Source organism: Lynx canadensis, chromosome B1, assembly GCF_007474595.2.
Source record: "Lynx canadensis isolate LIC74 chromosome B1, mLynCan4.pri.v2, whole genome shotgun sequence".
Classification (NCBI taxonomy): Eukaryota; Metazoa; Chordata; class Mammalia; order Carnivora; family Felidae; genus Lynx; species Lynx canadensis.
Genome location: NC_044306.2, coordinates 203,449,084 through 203,466,750, shown reverse-complemented (window position 1 = coordinate 203,466,750; position 17,667 = coordinate 203,449,084). Strand labels below are relative to the sequence as shown.

The following is a 17,667-nucleotide window of genomic DNA, read 5'->3' as shown; positions in this document are numbered from 1 at the left end:
TCCGCCACCTCTGACTGAAGGCCAAGAGCTCCCTCAAGTCGGTTTCTTGGATGGTAAACTGAGTCAGAGGTCCTATTCCGTTTGCCCCCATGTCCTGGGCCCGACCTCCTCCTGGGCCCTGCACCCCACACAGGGGCGCTCAGAATGTGCGTGGCCTGGAGTGCGGAGGCCCGGTGACCGGCCCTCCTCTGGGCCTTGGCCGTCACCCGAGCCGTCCGTCAGGCCGGGCAAGAGCCGTGTGCGCTGTGTTGGGAGGGCCACCCCGGCAGACCCGGTCAGGAGATATGACAGGGGCCCAGGGTGAGGCTCCTGTGCGGGGGAGCACAGCAGGAAGGCCCGCCCCTCGCCCAGTGGCCCACGCGGGAGCCTGTGGTGGGGCCACCCCCCTGCTCAGCTTTACCGTGTCCTGACACACCCAGTTAGCACGCCACCCTTGCACTGGACTCTTCCCGCAGTGACGGCCAAAGGGATGGACTGTTTGGCGGACCCCAGCGTTCCCGCTGAGACCCGGATGTGGCTGATGCCGCGGGGCAGCACTGGGGTCGAGCCTCTTCCAGGTTCAGCTCTGAGAAGCGTGTCAGGTCCCTGTGTGGACCGTCTGCCGTGAGGCCACAGAATGGTCCCGCAGAGCCATCACCCCCGACAGTCAGGCACTCGTGCTGGACACGGAGGCCCCGTGGGCTCGTGGGCTCTTCCCAAGTCCAGCCACAGAGGTGGGCAGGGAGATGCCGGCTGAGCCCCCAGCAGGCCTGGGCCAGGTCACCCCCAACTCAACTCAAATCGTCAAACCAGGGGGACTGTGGCCCTGGGACTCCCACATCACCTAACAGAGAAACCGGGGAGTGAGGTGTGGGGGCAAAAGAGAAACAAGACGCAGGTGCAGTGAGACCACCAAGACGCGTCAGATCACGTCAGACGATTTAAATCCCGCGACATGTTTTTCCGGACGCGGTATCTCCAGGGGCAGATTCACGAGTCCGACACGCCCCCATCGGGCACTCGGGGAGTCGGAGCCGTCCTCCCGCACCACGGACGCCCGGCCAGTCCCCAGCACGCCTCCTCCGAGGTTCTGTTCGCGTCAAGCGCCGCCACGGAGCGCCCGGGCCCGTCCTCGGGCGGACCCCGCCCGGCGCCCCGCTCCTCCCCGGCCTTCAGAGTTCGTTGTGGCGCGCTCTGGAGATGCGGCCCGACAGGTCCTGGAAGTGCTTCTTCACCTGGAAACGAGGGCACAGTGTGAGCCCAGCGGCAATGCGCCCGACAACCACGCGCGCAGTCTTAAAGTGCAAACCCCTGGGCTTCCTGCTTGTCTCAATTTACAATTCCACCCATCCGGAAACGGCCAAAACCAAATCCCAAAAGCAGCGAACACCGGCTGGGACGCCACCACCAAATACTAACGACACACAGCGGGAGACAGATCACCCCGGAAAACAAGAGAAACGTATCTGTCGTCCACCCCGCTGGCTTTCAGAAGCGGCTCCCTCTGGGAACCCGCCGTCGGCTGCGGCCCCACGGGGTCCATTCCGCCCGCTTCCCACCCGGCACGTGCCCTTCTCCCACAGCGGCGAAGCTTGCTTGCCCTCCCCAGGCCTGCTTCCTGGACCACAGACGCAGACTTCCTGCTGCGTGCGTGGACACCCCCACGACAGCGGATTCCCCTCCGCAAATTCTTGCCCCGCGATGTCACTCTGGAACCGATCTCCCCTGCGGGCACCTGCCTCCTCCCCGACGCTGCACCACACGCAGGCACAGACCCACACACACGCTCGGTGCTGCTTCTGCCCTATTTCACTTCAAAGTTTGAGTGTGAACAGGTAGGACACCGTGCGGCTCCAGATTCAGAGGCACAGGAGAAGATCCCTCCTCCCTCCCTCCAGAGACAACCCACCCCATCTGTTTCCAGAGTGTTCCATACGTCCTAGGAACAGCCTAGGCTCGAGCCCTCCTCCAAGCGTCCACACTGCCCTGCTGCCTCTTTTTCCTGTGGAGTCTGACCCAGGGGCTCTCCTCCGTCAAGAGCCCAACCTCCGTGCCTGGACGGGAACGTGATTTGTAGGTCACCGGGAACAACCGAACTGGCCCCAGAGTGACCTCACTCTGCTCAGGCCACCTGCCGCTGCCCTGGGACGGTTCCCATCCTCATGAGACCAAACGAGGCCTCCACACGCACCACACCAGATTCTCGGGGAACCCCCTGCCGCGAGCACGCGAATGTGCCAAAGCCACTGTCCCACACGCGCAGGCCCTCGCTCACGTCCCACACAGGGTCACCTGATCGAGAGTACGAGTTGGTCCACAGGTGTCCCTGACTCTAAACAGGCCCAGAGGAGAGGGCTCGGCCCTGCCCCGGTGGGAGCAGGCGTGTGGCTGCAGCAGGTGCCCCCACCAGGCGCCCCGAGGCGCTGACGACCCCCCCACCCCCCCCCCACCCCGCCTCCGCGGAGGAGGGAGCGGTGCACACACGGGGCCAGGGAAGGGATGCTCTCCGGGAGGCCGCAGTCCTGGTGCAGATGTGACGGTCACCTGCCGGCCCCCCGCAGACCGCGCGCCCACCTTGTAGCCCAGCTCCTTGGTCTTCTCCTCCAGCATGGCGTATTTCTCTTTGTTCCGGCTCACGTGCTCTTGGTCCCCGAAGCTCTCCACGTGCTTCAGTTTCTGGTGAGAGATTTCCAGCTGCTTCTGGTAGTGGTTGTGCTTTTCAATTTTGGCTTCAAAGTGCTTAAGCTCCTCCTAGAATAACGTTTGAACAGCCGACTGTCCCCCAGCGGACTCCCCGGGCAGACCTCCCCGCTGCCCCAGAACATGGGCGGCAGCCACCCACCTGGGGCACAGACCCAGTCCCACTGGGGATGGGGCTCAGCGCGGGAAGCAGGGGGCTGCCCCCTGAGGGCGCACACACCGAGCCCCTCCACGTGCGGCCTGACGGGGCAGCTCCAGGGGGCCATCCCCACTGCCACCTGATCGGGAAGGTGGAAGGGGAGCACGCCCACGGGCGGAGGCGCCCGCCACAACCTGACGGCCTTCGCGGGCCACCTGCCCACACCTGGCACCTGCACCCCGCCCTCAGCGAACGGAACCTGCCGGGCACCTGGCTCCCTCTGGCCCCGACCCCACATGCAGCCTGACACCTGGGGCTTGGGCTTCGACCACGACTGCACTGCTCGGTCTTCTCCTCTGTCCCCGTGGCCGTCTGTCCCTTCTGGAGCAGCCACCAGCTTGGGAAGGCTCTGCGACACTGCCCTTCCTGCCCCTCCTGCCCGCACAGCGCTCTCGGGTCAGGCTCGCTGGCTAATCCCCCACATCCTGGTCTCGGCTAACTGGTCAACCCCTCGGGACCTCCGAGGGGGGCCAAGCGCCCTGCCCAGGGCCCACGAGAGCCAACAACACGCTTCCCTCTGAACTGGGCCGAGCTCCACAAGGACGGGCCTGCCCACCCAGCTGCAGACGGACGCCGGTACAGGGACCTCTGCTGGGCACCCGCCGCCCTCCCTGCTGCGTCTCCTGCCGTAGCGTCCTGGTTCTCCCGCCCGCCGAGGACTCCTCGGAGGCCCCCCTTTCTGCCCTCCCTGACCCCGGGACTGTGGGCCCACCCTGCACACGTGAGCTCAGCAGCGGCCTCCAGGGCCCACATCTCAGAATGACCTCTCACCCCACGGGCCCTACTCGGAGCCCCACACCCCCAGGCTCCTGTCCTAGCGAACGGCAGCCTCTCGCCTGTGCCCTTCTGATGCCCGGCCCGCTGGCCTGTGGCGGCTTGGTCACAGCATGACCCGCAGAGGCGACACTCAGGGAACCCAAAGGCCTTTCCCCCTGGGCCCACTGCCAGGGCCACAGGCAGGGTCTGCCGTTCTCCTCCCGGCCTTCGTGACCCGCGCGCTTCCTCACCAGCCCTCTGTCCTCAGACCCAGCGCACCCAAAGCTGAGCCGGACCCTCCATTCCCTGGAGGCCAGCGCTGTGCAGACGTGAACACGGAGGTCCCACATGGCTGCCAGCCAGCACGGTGAGGGACGCGGGGGACAACAGGGAAGAAAACCTGTGAAAACCCTGGCCTGTGTCAATCCGGTGCGGGGAAGAGTCTCGCCACGCCAGCCCGAAGCTTAAAAGGTGCTACCGGGTACCGTGCGCCGGCGTCTCCGGGCACCTTGCTTACCCGAAAGGACTCCAGCTCCTTCTCAGTGAAGTTGGCGGACTTGGCCATGTCCCACAGATCTATCACTCGGGGTTCCTCGAACTCTGGCAGAAAGGCAGAAGCAGGCCGGGTGACTCCGGCGGCACCCCCCACGATGCCCGGGGCAGCGTGCACATCTGGACACGCGTGTGTCCGGTGTCCTCGGGAAGCACACTGAGCGCTGTTCCCATGTGCGTTCAGTCTGTGGCTCAAGGCCCCGTTAGCGCGCGGCCCTGGCGACGCTCACTGCGCCGGGTTGCGCACGAGCATTAACCCGCACCTCCGACAGGGAGGGTCTCCCTTGGTGCACAGCCACCTCGGGCAGGAGTCGGGGGAGAGGGCGCGGGAGTCTTGGGGCCTCTGGGTCAGGACTGTGCCAGGCCACCCACGGTTCTGGGCTGAAACTCAGGCCACTGCCCGTCCTGTCTCCAGGGCAAAACCAAGCACCTGGAAGGGACCCCTGACCCCAGCCAGCACTCCTGTGAAGACATGACGATGGGGGCCCTGCTGGGCCAGTCACCTGTCCTCCAGCCCTGGAGGAAGCCGGGAGCAAGCCAGGCCCAGCCACCCGCCCCTCCCTCAGCGGACCCTTCCTGCCCTGGGCCCTCAACAGGCTTCGTGGGGAGTGTTCTCGAAGGACCGGGGGGACCACAGGGGAAGCAGAGTCGTCGGCTGGGTCCCTCCTGGGAGGGAGTGGTTCAGGTGAGGAGGGGAAGGGGCAGGGGAGGGGCGGTCAGAGTTACCCGCACCGCGTGGGCGGCCCCGGCACCGTGTCCCCGACCTGCCGCGTCCCCAGGTCAAGGAAAGCACCTGCCACACCGATGCTCCCCGAGCCCGTGACGGAGAACACACGGACGAGCCAGAAGCCTGGGGAAAGGGGCACCCAGGCAGGGTTCCCGGCCGGCCGCGCGGGCTGAGGCAGGGGGCGTGGGCGGGAGCGGACTGTGGGCAGGGGGGCCAGCGCGGGGGCGGAGCACGCGGAGGGGTGGCGTGGGACCCGCCGCCGGGGCCGCGGGCGCTCGCCTGGAACGCGGCGCAGGACCGGGGGCCGCCCGCCCGCTCACCGGCCTCGGCGCTGTAGCCCCGGTGGCTGACTTGGCGCAGGCGGTCGTAGCCCTGGTTGATGGCTCGCAGCCTGTCCTTCAGCTCCGCGTGCTTGCTGTACAGCACGTCCTCCTTGACGCGGCTCACGTCCAATGGGCTGATGACGTTCTCCCGGGTCTCTGCGCGGGACAGGAGCCGTGAGGGGCCGGCCGCGCCGCGCCCGTTGCCCGGGACCGCCCTCCGCAGGAAGGACCGTCTGTGGCGCACTCGCCCGCGCCCCCTGGGCAGACCCCGGTGGCTCTCCGGGAACTCTGGGGGTTGCTGACTTCCGGGGGGGGGGGGGGGGGGGATGGGGCGGGACCGCGTACAGGGGTGGCTCCGCGGTCTCGCGCGCACCTTCGGTTCTGCTCAGGGTGTCCAGCAGGACGTTGTACTCGTGCACTTTCTCCCTGTGGTGCTGGAGCTCCCGCCACAGCTTGGCCAGCTCCTCGCTGGAGAACTTCCCCGAGCTCTTCGCCTGGAGGAGCGCGCTCTGTGAGCCTGCCCGCGCCCCGGCCCGGCCCCTCAGACCAGGCGGGACCCCGGCTCCCGTGCCGAGTGTGCGCCCGTTCTCGCCCCGATGACCGTCCGACCAGGGGACGTGGCGGGAAAATACAAAGCAACGTCACCAGGCTCAGCAGAGGGGTCACGGTCACCAGAGGTGCGGGAGCGGCAGGATCCCCGAGGAGGCGACGTCCCCTGCCCCGGGGAGGGACCTCAGGCCAGTCACCTCCTCGCCATCCACCTGCCCCACGGGGCCGAGGCGACACGGTGGCCGCAGCAGACCCCCGCTCCCCCTGCTCTTGCTCCGGCTCCACCCCTCAGACCAAGGACAAGGGACCAGCGCAAGAATCCCGATTCCCGGCCCCACGCAGTGTAGTCCAGACACCAGCTGGGGGATGAAGGAGTGGAGGGACTCGCCACGGCCACCGCCCGGTCCCACCGCCCGGTCCCACCGCCCGCCCCGCGCTGAGCGCAGCTCTCTGGACCAGACACCACACAGGCTCAAACCCCAACCACCCGGACACAGAAAACCACAAAGCCGTGTCACGCGTGAGCCCGGGTGTTCACGAGTGATCGGCCCGCTCTCCTCGCTCCAGCAGCGACACGGCTCGTGGGATTCCCTGGCCGGGGACCCAGGAAGGCAGGGAGGCCTCATGGGAAAACAGCCTCATGGCTCCACGAAGAAACCACTGCCCCCCAGGAGTCCCTCTCAATGAGCTTCCATGCAGACAGAGGCAGCCCCAGCAGCTCCCCTTCACTCTCAACGCCAGGGAGCACGTCCTGGGGTTCTCGGGGAGCCCCGAGGGGTACCTTGTGCCACAGCTTCTCCAGCTTGGGGTCTCCCAGGCTGTCGTCCTCGGCGGTGTCGCTGAGGTAGTTGCTGTTCACGGCCTGGGCGTCCTTCCTGCCGTCCAGGCCGTACTTGGCCAGGATCACTAGGAGAGACACGGGTGTTACGTCCGGCCACCGGCCGACTGGCGCCGAGAGGACCCTGGGCCCGGGCTCTGCACACCTGGCCACAGAGCAGTCACAACAGCCCCGGAGCACGGGGAGGAGCGACGGGGAAGGAGGGAGAACTATGTCGTTGGGCTCGGCCTGGCCCCAGCCTCCCAGGTCCGGGCGGGGACGCCGCACCGGACCCCCTCGGAACACGTCACGTGAGTCTCGGGCTGCCTTCGGCACCCCGGAAGGCAGAGGGTTCTGGATTCCAGGAGTGCTGGGCTCCGCATGAACCGGAGCCAGAGACAAGCATCCAAGCCAGAAGAGGCGCCAAGGACCAGGGAGCCACCTCACGGGTGAGGCCGCTGGAGCCTTGGCACGTCCCCCCGTCGGGCACCGGGGGACACTGTGGTGGCCGTGGTGAGGGCTGGGCAGCAGAGCGGACAGGACGGGACCCACCCATCCAGGACTCAACTTGGGACAGGAGGGCCCTCCGTCAAAACCAACGGCCTGGACAAGGCGACGGGTCCAGTGTGGTTTGCTCCCTAAGGTGCTGGTGCAGGGCCGGGGTGACCACGAGGCCGGCGAGCCCGGGACAGACCCGGTTACGCCTGGTCCTCCCTTTCCTGTCTCAAGTCCTGGTCTGACACTGCACTTTGTGGTCCCCTAGGTGTGGCATCAGCTCTGCCAATGGCACCGGGATGGGGGGGACTGAGGGCACGCGGAGGCTCCCGGGCCACCTCCAGGATGCGGCCAGCGGCCTGCGCAGGGGGAGGCCTCCAGCTCCCCGGTCCGAGGAGTCCTTCCACCACATCACCTCAGCATGCGAGCAACCCGTGCCACCCGCGCAGAAACAGATGGCTCCACCGAGACTGGACCCCATCAGGGCTGGGAGCCGCACCCAGGAGGCCACGGAGGCCGGAGGGAGACGGGGGCCGGCCCACCTTTCTACGCCCTCCCGCTCTTCTGCCTCAGCCCTGCGCCATCCACTGGGGGCTGCTTCCTTCCAGAAAGGAGGATGTACGAAGGTTCCCGGGCCTTCCAGTGCCTTCTCTCCTGCTGGTAGCTCCAGGTCAGGCCCTGGGGAGCGGCCCCCCAAACGCCGGCTGGGGGCAGTCATGCCTAGTGTCCTCTCAGCTTGGGTTGGTTTTTTTTTTTTTTTAATTTTGTTTAATCTTTATCTTTTTTTCAGAGACAGTGTGAGTAGGGGAGGGGCAGAGAGAGAAGGAGACACAGAATCCGAGGCAGGCTCCAGGTTCCGAGCTGTCAGCACAGAGCCCGACGCGGGGCTCGAACCCACAATCGTGAGATCATGACCTGAGCTGAAGTCGGCCACTCAACTGACTGAGCCACGCAAGCGCCCCTTGCCTTGGCCTTTTATGTGTCTTGCCACGTTCGAGTGCGGCCACTTGTAAAACAGTAGTCAGACCGCTTTCCTCACCGCAGAAGCAGACGCACAGTATGACCCAAACAACCCACAGGGGTCTCGTGGGGTTAAGAGATGCAGGGCAGCTGGGTAAACATCACCAGCTGGGTCAGAAAACCCTGCCCTCAAATCCTGCGGTGCTCACGGCTGTGACTACAGACAAGTTACCTACCCTCTGAGCCTCTGTCACCTGTGAGTAGGGACGGGAAGTACCTCAGAGAGACCTGAGTGGACACAGAGCACCTGGTCTCAAGAAAGGACTCTTGTTTCCACAGAGGACGAGCGTTCCACGTGTTTCCAGGCCAGCCTCCCCGCGTGAGGGGTTGGGGGGCGTTCCCGGGCAGCCTCCGGGCCCGGCCACACACGGCCCTGCAGCCACGACCGTCCCCGCCCCGGCGCTGCGCGGTGGGGAGCTATAGCAGGCTCAGACTGGCGAGGGCGCCCACGTCCCGGAGCAGGTGACAGGCCAGGGCGCCGTTGGCCTCCAGGCTCGGGAGCGAGCAGGCGAACAGGGACGTGACTCCTACTCTCTGCTCTTTGCCACAGTGACAGCAGACCGGTCAGCTCGGAAGCAGACCCCAAGACGCAGCCGATATGGGGCACCCGGGGCATGCGGGCGGCGAGCTGAGTCATGCCAGACAGGAGGAAGGTGACCTCTCAGCCCCGAGGATGCAGGTCTTTTGCACAGTGGGAGACGGAGGCAGATGCCCCGCTGTCTCTTCTGGAATACATAGTTGCGGCAAGCAGCTCACTACGTTCCACCGGAACTGTTAGAAAATTATCTTTGGGGCGCCTGGGGGGCTCAGTCGGTCAAGCACCCAACTCTCGATTTTGACTCAGGTCGTGATCTCATGAGATCAGGCCCCACGTTGGGCTCTGTGCTGACAGCGTGAAACCTGCTTGGGATTCTCTCTGCCCCTCCCCCCTCAAATTACAGAAATACACTTAAAAGAAAAAAAAGAAATTATTTTCAGTACAGACCTGAAATCTACTTCCCCATGCCTTCCAGACTCCGAGAACCTCCCTATGGACTCTGCCAGGTGACCACGGGCAACTCGGTGGCCCCGGGCAACTCGGTGGCCCCGGACTCCTTCCCAGGCCACGCAGCTCCGGGGCCATCAGCCGCCGAGTGCCAGTGCGTCCGGGCACCCCTGCCCTGACTCTCCCCGCAATTTGCCGAGAGCCTCCCCAAACGGCCCGGCAGCCGTGTCCACGGCTGAAGGCCGCTCCTCGGAGGACCCGCCCCGGACCACGTCAGAATCGGCGGCCAGGGCTCCCCCCACACAGAGAAGGAAAGGAAGATACCGCTGAGGTTGCGTAGGAGCTTGGCTGCTCTCTCTCCGTCTGCGTCGAGGCCCTCAGCCTTCAGCTTCTTCCAGGCGAACTCCTCTCTCTCTTGCATTTTCAGGTCTGCATGGAGCTCGGACAGTTTCACGGGGGAGAGCTGCAGCTACGGAACGAGAGCAGAGGGTTTCTGACAACCGGCCACAGTGAGAACCGGCAGGACAGCCCCGGAGACGGCGACCCGAGAGAGGGTGGCCAGGAGACAACGAGACACGAGCAGCAGGAGTCAGGGTCCCGGGCAGTCAACACGTCCCACGTGCTCCCGTTCGAGAACCTCAGGGCACTGCCGCCCCGCGGGACGAGGACCACTGGCCTTCGCACACGGAGCCTCGCCAGCCTCACCAGATGTCCACTGCATGGCATGATCTAGAAACGCCCAGTAAGGGCCCGCCCACCGCCAGCGGCTTGAGCCCGGGGGCTGCCAGTTCCTCCTGAGGACACCACCCCGGCGACGGGCTGGCTCCTGCACCAGGATGCCCCGCCTCCCACCCGGACGCTGGGGGCCTCCGTGGGGCCCCCGATATGGGGGTGGGGGGGATGCAGGGACAGAATGCAGAGCACGGGGAGGAAACCTTTCCCTTTTCCTTGTGTTATGTAACTAGGATAGAAAATTAACCGCGACTAGGGGAGACTGGCTCACTAAGTTACGGACAACGTCCACATTAAAAGAAAACCAGTTAGTGAACGAGGCTCACGGATGCCCCCACCCGCAAGCCACTCGCTAATGGCACCACCACAACAAGAGGCTCTCGGTGCTGTCTCTCTGTTCCCTGACCCAGCTTGGGCTGAGGCGGGATGAGCCGCGCGGCTGTCTTAAGTGGCCCCGAGGCTCTGGAAAGAAGCCCAACCCCCAGGGAGGCCAAGAGGAGACCCAGAGCTTGCTCCCGCCTTTCCCAGGGACTTGTCAGCTCAGGCCCCGTCCACCAGCTTGAAAAACAGCCAGGGAAAGTTCCTCAGGAGTAAGAAGATGGCACCAAATGAATGGCAGGGCCTAGGGCAGGAAACTCTTCCAACTCTCTAGAAGTTTCTTTGATCCTGCTCTGTGGGTTCACTGCCTCCTTTGCTGGCTGTCCTGGGGCAGGCACTAGTCTCCCCGGGACCCACACCCCTACCACCGCTCCCAAGCCCAAAACACTTCCTTTCAAAGCCTCTGGTGTGCCCCCACCTAGATGCCCTAGTCTCCTCAATGGCACCCGCCTGCCCTCCCGAGCTCCACCCCAGGCCCCGTGGTCACCTGGATGCCCTCTGTGGACACTCGCAGGAGGACGCCAGGCCCCTGGGGAGCTGGGGCTGCAGCCTTGCCTGACCTGCGTGCCTCCCGGGGCGGAGGAACAGGACAACGGTTTGGGGCACACTGATTTCCCAGGAAGGGCACATCGGGCGCTGGGTGGTGAGGAGTTGGGAAAGGCAGGCCTGCAGTCCACCCAGGCCGAGGACACAGCACCAAAGCCCAGGCACCCACAGGGTCTCCCCTCTGCAAGCGCAGGGCTGTGTGCATCAGGACCCACAGCCAAGGACGGCGAGGGCCTGGCTCCCGGCCCAGTGCCGTGTGGATGGTGCGATGGCACTGGCGTTCCTCTTGGGGACTTCAGGGGGAGAGGACCGGAGTGCTCTCTGACCGCCAGCCGGCTCCACTGTGGTCCCCACTCACCTCCTACTTTCTCATCTGTCCGCCTCTCCGGGACCCTGGGGGGAATCAGTGGGCCAACATCCGGCCAGGAGCCCCATGAGCTGCAGACTCGGGCCCACCTGTGCGTTACGGTCACGCCCCCTGTGTGACCGCGCTTCAGGTTGGAAGCCTTTGGGGGCCTGAATTACGCGCTGCATCTCACAAAGATCAGTTCTGATCTGGTGCCGCCCTTCCTCCCAAATACCGAGGCCTGTTGAGTTCAGTGTGGGACGTGCCACGTGTAACGCCCCAGACACAGCAGCATCGAGTCCCACTGAAAGGGAGGAAGAGGGGGGCACCTGGGTGGCTCGGCTGGCTGGGTCTGACTCTTGACTTCAGCTCGGGTCACGATCCCAGGGTCGTGGGATCGAGCCCCACGCCGGACTCTGCACTGAGCTTGGAGTCTGCATGGGATTCTCTCCCTCTGGCCGCACCCACCACACTCCCCAAAAAAAGTTTTCAAAAAAAGAGGAGAAAAGGAAAAGAATTCATACGCAAACAGCTGGCACACTCCCCAGATTCTTTTACTCTCTTTAACTTAGTTAAATGTTAACGCCTCACATGGAAAAGAACTAGTTAGCAGAAAATCAAACGCAAGACAGAACCTGTTCAATATTAAACAGGTAAGTAAGTCATCAATAATTAAGAGACAAGCAAACACACAGGAAGAAAGCCACTCATCAGAAACAAGTGATATCTCTACGGCATTCGTGGGGAGGATGGTTTCACAGGTGTGTCCCTAACTTCAAACTTAGCAAGATGAATACATTAAATGCGTAGTTTTTATACGTCAGTCATATCTCAATAAAGGGGCAAAAAAGCCACCTGGAACCAGGGTCCACTCAAACCTCTGCCAGAAGTGACTGTGTGCAGAGCACCATTCAAGGAGGTCTAACAGCTTCTGAGCTGCTGTCAGGACAGGGACCTTAGCTTGCCCTTCCTAAGTCCTACCTGCAGCAGAGGAATGTGGCGTGCAGAGAACAGGGGACAGGAGACTCCATCTCCCTTCCCCTTCTAGCCCTCCCACCTCTGAGGACAAGGCTTCAACACGTTTTAATCACAAGACCACGATAAGAACCCGACAGGAACACTCAGAACAGGGTCTGGCACTCCGTGGGTCTGCTCAGGATGTGTCCCCCCACCAGGACACCAGGCACCCCTGAGCAGGGCCAACACCGACCACAGAGGATCAGTGCACATGTGGCTCCTGCCCAGAGGCACCCACCAGGGCTCCGCTCAACCCCAAAGCTCCAAGGACAGCCCTCGGCCACCCCCACTGGAGTCTTGCAACACTGGAAGATGTCACAAGACCACAGCTGTGGACACAAGTACCCTGGTTCCCATCCCCCAGGCTACAGCTCTAAGCACTGGCCTCCAACGGGAACTGGACAGTCTCACAGAAAGTCAAGACACCGAGGTGGGATGATGTAGCACGAGTGCCCCGGTCGGGTCTCCCAAGACCGGAAGGGAGTTTCAGGGTCTTCCCAAAGGACCCCCACCCCCAACCATGGCATCTGCGTGCCAAGGCAGGAATCACAGCGCCAGCGCGGGCTGCGGCCCCCTCGGTCGCAGGCGACAGAGGACGCCCCGGCCCCGCGGCCCCAGGGTCACAGGTGACAGGATGTCCCGGCCGCCGCTCACCCGCTGGGCCTTCTCCCACAGCTGGTTGAGTTTCTCCATGCGGAACTCCCCGCCGGGCTCGCGCTGCGGCGGCGGCTCGGGCTCGTTCTTCTCCCGCGAGTACTTGCCGCCGTGGCCCGCCGCCGGCCAGGGCCCGAGCAGCAGCAGCAGCAGCAAGAGCGGCGGCGGCGGCGGGAGCCCGCGCGACCCGACTCCGAGCCTTGACGACGCCATCTTCCTCCTCCGCCAGCCGAGACCCCCTGTCTCGAGCCCCAGAGGCCCCGGCCCCGCCCCCGCCGCGCGCCGGCCCCGCCCCCGCCGCGCCGCGCCGCCTCTTGGGAGTTGTAGTCCCTCCTTGTGCGGTTGGCCCAGGCGAGGCCGCCGGCGGACTACGAGGCCCGCGAAGCCCTGCGGAGGCACGTGAGTGTTTCCTAGACAACCGCCCCGCGGCCTCGTGATGCCGGGCGCCCATGCTTAGGCGGAGTGCGACTTGGGCTGCCCTCCCTGGGTTTGCGAGGTTGCGTGAGGGCCGAGCCCTGACCACGCGCGCCGCGGACTCCAGGATGGCCCCGGGCCCCTGTCCCATCTGCTCCGCAGGGAGAGTAGACAGTTCAGAGATGGGGACCCTGTCTGGCTGAAGCTTTAGATATGTTCCCGTGTCAGCGGCATCGACAGGGAGCCTTCCTTGTGGGTTTCCTGGAAGGTGGCCCCTGCTTGGCGGTCAGGACGCTTCGAACCACCCAGCCCACTCCTTCACTCGACAGAGGAAGACAAGCTGAGTCCCAGGCCGGCCCAGGTGTCTGGGCTTCTCATTCCCGCCCCGCCGAAGCCTTTCCCCCAGACTGGGGGGCGCCTGCACCCCAACAGTGTCTTTGAACTGCATCCCTAACAGTTAACTCCGCGCACTTTTTCTGTGTTAGATGCGTGTGTACCTGCTTCATTTCTCCCCACCCTGTTACAGCAAAGTTCACCCTAGGGAGCCCGCGTGTTGGGGTTGGGTGGTGCCCTGGAGCCAACCTCAGGCCGCTGCCCTCAGGTAGCTTGAGGTAGATGGTTGAGTAGGGGCACCAGCTAGGGGCTTCGGGGCCCATCTGCTAAGGGCAGAAGGGACAGGGTGAGCCCATCTGCTAAGAAGGACCTGAAAGGCCTCCCAGGGTGGCAGTGTTGTGCCTTGAAGGGAGGACATCCCCATAAGGAGGGAAGAGGAGGACAAAGGAAGGGGGTGGAGAGTACCTGGGCCTCTTGGGAGGAATCCTGCCACCCTGTGTTGTCCGAAAGGGTCACGGTCAAGGAGTGCTCTGCTACCCTTCCCGCCTGATGCCTAGCATCGTGGGAGCAATCATTTCGTATGTCTTGTTCAGTTGTTCAGTTTTGTTTCCAACAAAGGTTAAGTTCAGTCCCTGTGCTCCACTCTAGCCAGAACGCAAGTTCCAGCTGCTGTTAGCATTTAACGCACTTATCCTGTTTATTAGTTAGCTTAGGCTAACTATTATAACAAACTCCAAAATGCATAAAGGCCCCAAGAGGATAGAAGTCTTTTCTTTTCCCTGTTCAAGACTGACCAACAGTCAGTTGTCCCCTGGGTGGTGATAAGGGGACCCAGGCCGCCCCATTGTCAACACGGGGCTTCGAAGATTGCTTCCCCATGGGCACAAGGGGAGAGAGCACAGAGGATATCACAGGGGAGGGAGTCGGAGAGCCAGGCCTATCACTTTTGCTCACGTTCTACTGCCTAGAAGACATCATATGGCCAACTCTGTTAACAAGAGAACTTCAGCTTGAAAATGGAGTCGTGGTAGGCCAGGTCACCAAACCAGGGCTGAACATCTAACCTAACTGCAGTTCCAACCTCCCCCAGAAATGTAGTTGTAACTGGTCAGCCAGGAATTTTCCAGTCAGCACCAGTGAAATAAAACTCCATCCTCCAAAGGATGTTGAGGTCAAGTATGTAGTAAGACACCAGCCCTTCGCCTAAGGGAAGGTGACCTTGCCTGAAACAAACCTTTCTTTTATTTTGCTAATAACTTCTTGCCCTACCCTGGTTCCTATAAGCAACTCCTTTGTACTCGTCTTTATTTCACCGACTGATAAGTGAAGGCCACAAGATGGAGTTTGACTTGCCAAGCCACCTAATTACTGAGCCGCCTCTCATCTGGATAGATTCAAGATCTCCTTATTGGCCTCTCTGCTTCTACCTTGTTTCCTGAGGAGTCCTGTTCTGGATACAGCAACCAGAATTAGCCTTTTATTTTATTTTATTTTATTTTATTTTATTTTATTTTATTTTATTTTATTTTATTTGTGTTTATTTCTGAGACAGAGAGAGACAGAGCATGAGCAGAGAAGGGACAGAGAGAGAGAGAGACAGACACAGAATCCGAAGCAGGCTCCAGGCTCTGAGCTGTCAGCACACGGGGCTTGAACTCACGAACCCGTGACATCAAGACCTGAGCTGAAGTCGTACACTTAACCAACTGAGCCACCGAGGCGCCCCCAGAATTAGCCTTTTAAAATACAAGTCTGATCAAAAGAATTCCAGACCAACATTCCTCACGGACACGAACACAAAAATCCATAACAAAATATTAGCAAATGGGATTCCACAGTACATAAAGAAGTTTGGCTTCATATTTGTAAATGGGTCCATGTAATTCTCTTTATTAATAGAATAAAAGAGAAAAAAAAAACCAATGGGTAACATTCACAAATAAGCAGAAGTGCTCGACGAGCCCAATACCCGTTCGTTGCGATAAAACCACTCAGCAAACTAGCAACGGAAGGGGACCTTCTCAGTTGAATCCGGGCATCTACAAAAAATGCAGAATGCACATCATACTTCATTGGGGAAATGTTGAGCAATTTCACCTTAAAAAGAATGTAAGGACGCTCTCCCCCGTATCCCTAATATTCAGCACACTGCCTCATGCCCACGAGAAAAGCCAAAATTAGTTAGGTCCACAACGTCGTATGCTGAGAAAAATATGAATCCACTAAGGCTCTCATACTTTGCCGGTGGGAGTGGAAACTGCTCAACCCCTTGGCAAAACCCTTTGTCAGTTCCTTATACAATTAAATACCTATTCTATGACCCAATCCAATTGGCTCAGTTCTATGAATTTGTAACCGGGGTGCAGGGGTGTGAGAGCACCCGACTCGGGGGGTTCCAAAAAGACCAGGTTTGGCCACTCGGCTGCTGACAAAATCCAAAGGCAGAGAGGTGAGTGGTGGGGAAACAGGAAAGGGATTTATTGCAGGAGGACAACACTTGGAAGAAAGCGGACGAGGGGCTCAAACACTGTCTCCAAAGTGCTGGAGATACAGCCAGGTTTCTATGAGGAAATGTGGGATAAAGGTTGGTGGGTCCTTGCGGCTGGGCAGTGAAGGTCAGGGTGATCACTGTCTTGGGGTCAGTGGCCAGGGTGGGGGGAGAGGAAAGGAGGGGTCTTACTAGCCCCAAGGCAGCTGCTATTGCTTGAGGGGAAGTTTCGGTTCCCATCAGGATGCTTTGCTCCCTGAGTCCTTTGCCTGAGTTAAGAGCTGAGCTGGAGGGGCGTCTGGGTGGCTCAGTCAGTTAAGCATCTGACTCTTGATTTCAGCTCAGGTCATGATCTCACGGTTTGTGGGTTGGAGCCCTGCATCAGGCTCTGCACTGTGTCAGAAAGGAGCCTGCTTGGAATTCCCTTTCCCTCTCTCTCTGCCCCTCCCCAACTCATGCGCATGCACTCTCTCAAAATAAATAAACTTAAAAAAAATCTTTTCTAATTAAAAAAAGAGCTGAGCTGGGAAGAACACATCAAGCCTAGCGATTCCACTCCTAAGTTGCCCAAGATAAATAAAAACATATATCTATAAAAAGACTGTACAAGAATGTTTTTGGCAGCTTTATTCATGACAAAGATTTTAAACAACTCAAGCGCCCACCAACAGGAAAATGGTTAAACAGTTGTGGTAGACGCATATAAAAAAAAGAAAAAATGAAAAACGAACTGCTTCATGATATGGACCAGTCTTACCATTATGAAGAGTTCAATAAGCCAGAAACAAAAGGGAACACTGGATATGACTGCATTTTCTGAAGTTCAAGATCAGGCAAAAATAATCTATGATACTAGGTATCAGAACATTAGTTGCTTATGGTGGGGTGGTGGGTGGTTGGTGATGAACTGGAAGGAAGCACAAAAGAACTTTCTGGAGTGATGGAAATGGTTGATATTTTGATTGAAATATTGGTTAGAGGGGTGTATATATTCGTGAAAATCCATTAAATTGTATGTTTAAGATCTGTGGTTTCATTATGTATAAAGTTTCTCTTACGACAAAATACACACATGCACATGTACGGCAGGGACTGAATCATCCTGAATGCGGACGGTCGAGGCTCCTGTCTTCTTTCCCTGCTCAGCTGGGTCCTCAGCCTCCAGATCGGAGATTAGAAGAAATGTTTCTGTTGAGTCAGACCATCTCAATAGGAAAGAACCGAAGATATTGGCCGCAGAGTTAACCCAACGAGGTCCCACCAAGATCACTCTACGCTGAGAGGTCCTACGTCAACAAATCTCATGCAAACATGCAGGGTCATGGGCAGTCAGCTAAGGATTCGTGCAAATCTAAGGACAGCTCCTAATGTGGAAGACAGAGGCAGAGACACGTACAGATAGAGGGGCTAAAACAAATAGGCAATAACAACAAAACTAAGAGAAAACGAAAACCATGCAGGGAGAAAAAAGGGGCAAAAATGACTATTGTCACCCTCACAGAGACAGGAGAAGGCGTGAGATCCACAGAACACACACATGCACGCACACACAATTGTAGAATTACATGTAACATATGATGTCTTAGAAGGAAAATATGTATAACTCAGAGAACAAGAGCAGCTATTGGAAACTACAAACATGAGAGCAGAAATAAAA

The 17,667-nt window shown here is 60.4% G+C and overlaps 1 protein-coding gene across 1 annotated transcript; it reads right to left on the bottom strand.

Moving 5' to 3' along the window:
• Window positions 1-901: 901 nt before the first annotated feature.
• LRPAP1 (LDL receptor related protein associated protein 1) lies at window positions 902-13,008 on the bottom strand. Its single transcript, XM_030314304.1, has 8 exons — window positions 12,776-13,008; window positions 9,427-9,571; window positions 6,567-6,691; window positions 5,610-5,730; window positions 5,234-5,392; window positions 4,152-4,234; window positions 2,554-2,730; window positions 902-1,214 (listed from the first exon to the last, which is right to left on the bottom strand). The coding sequence occupies exons 1-8, from the start codon at window positions 12,986-12,988 to the stop codon at window positions 1,152-1,154; spliced, it is 1,086 nt and encodes a 361-aa protein (XP_030170164.1). The 5' UTR covers window positions 12,989-13,008; the 3' UTR covers window positions 902-1,151.
• Window positions 13,009-17,667: the final 4,659 nt, after the last annotated feature.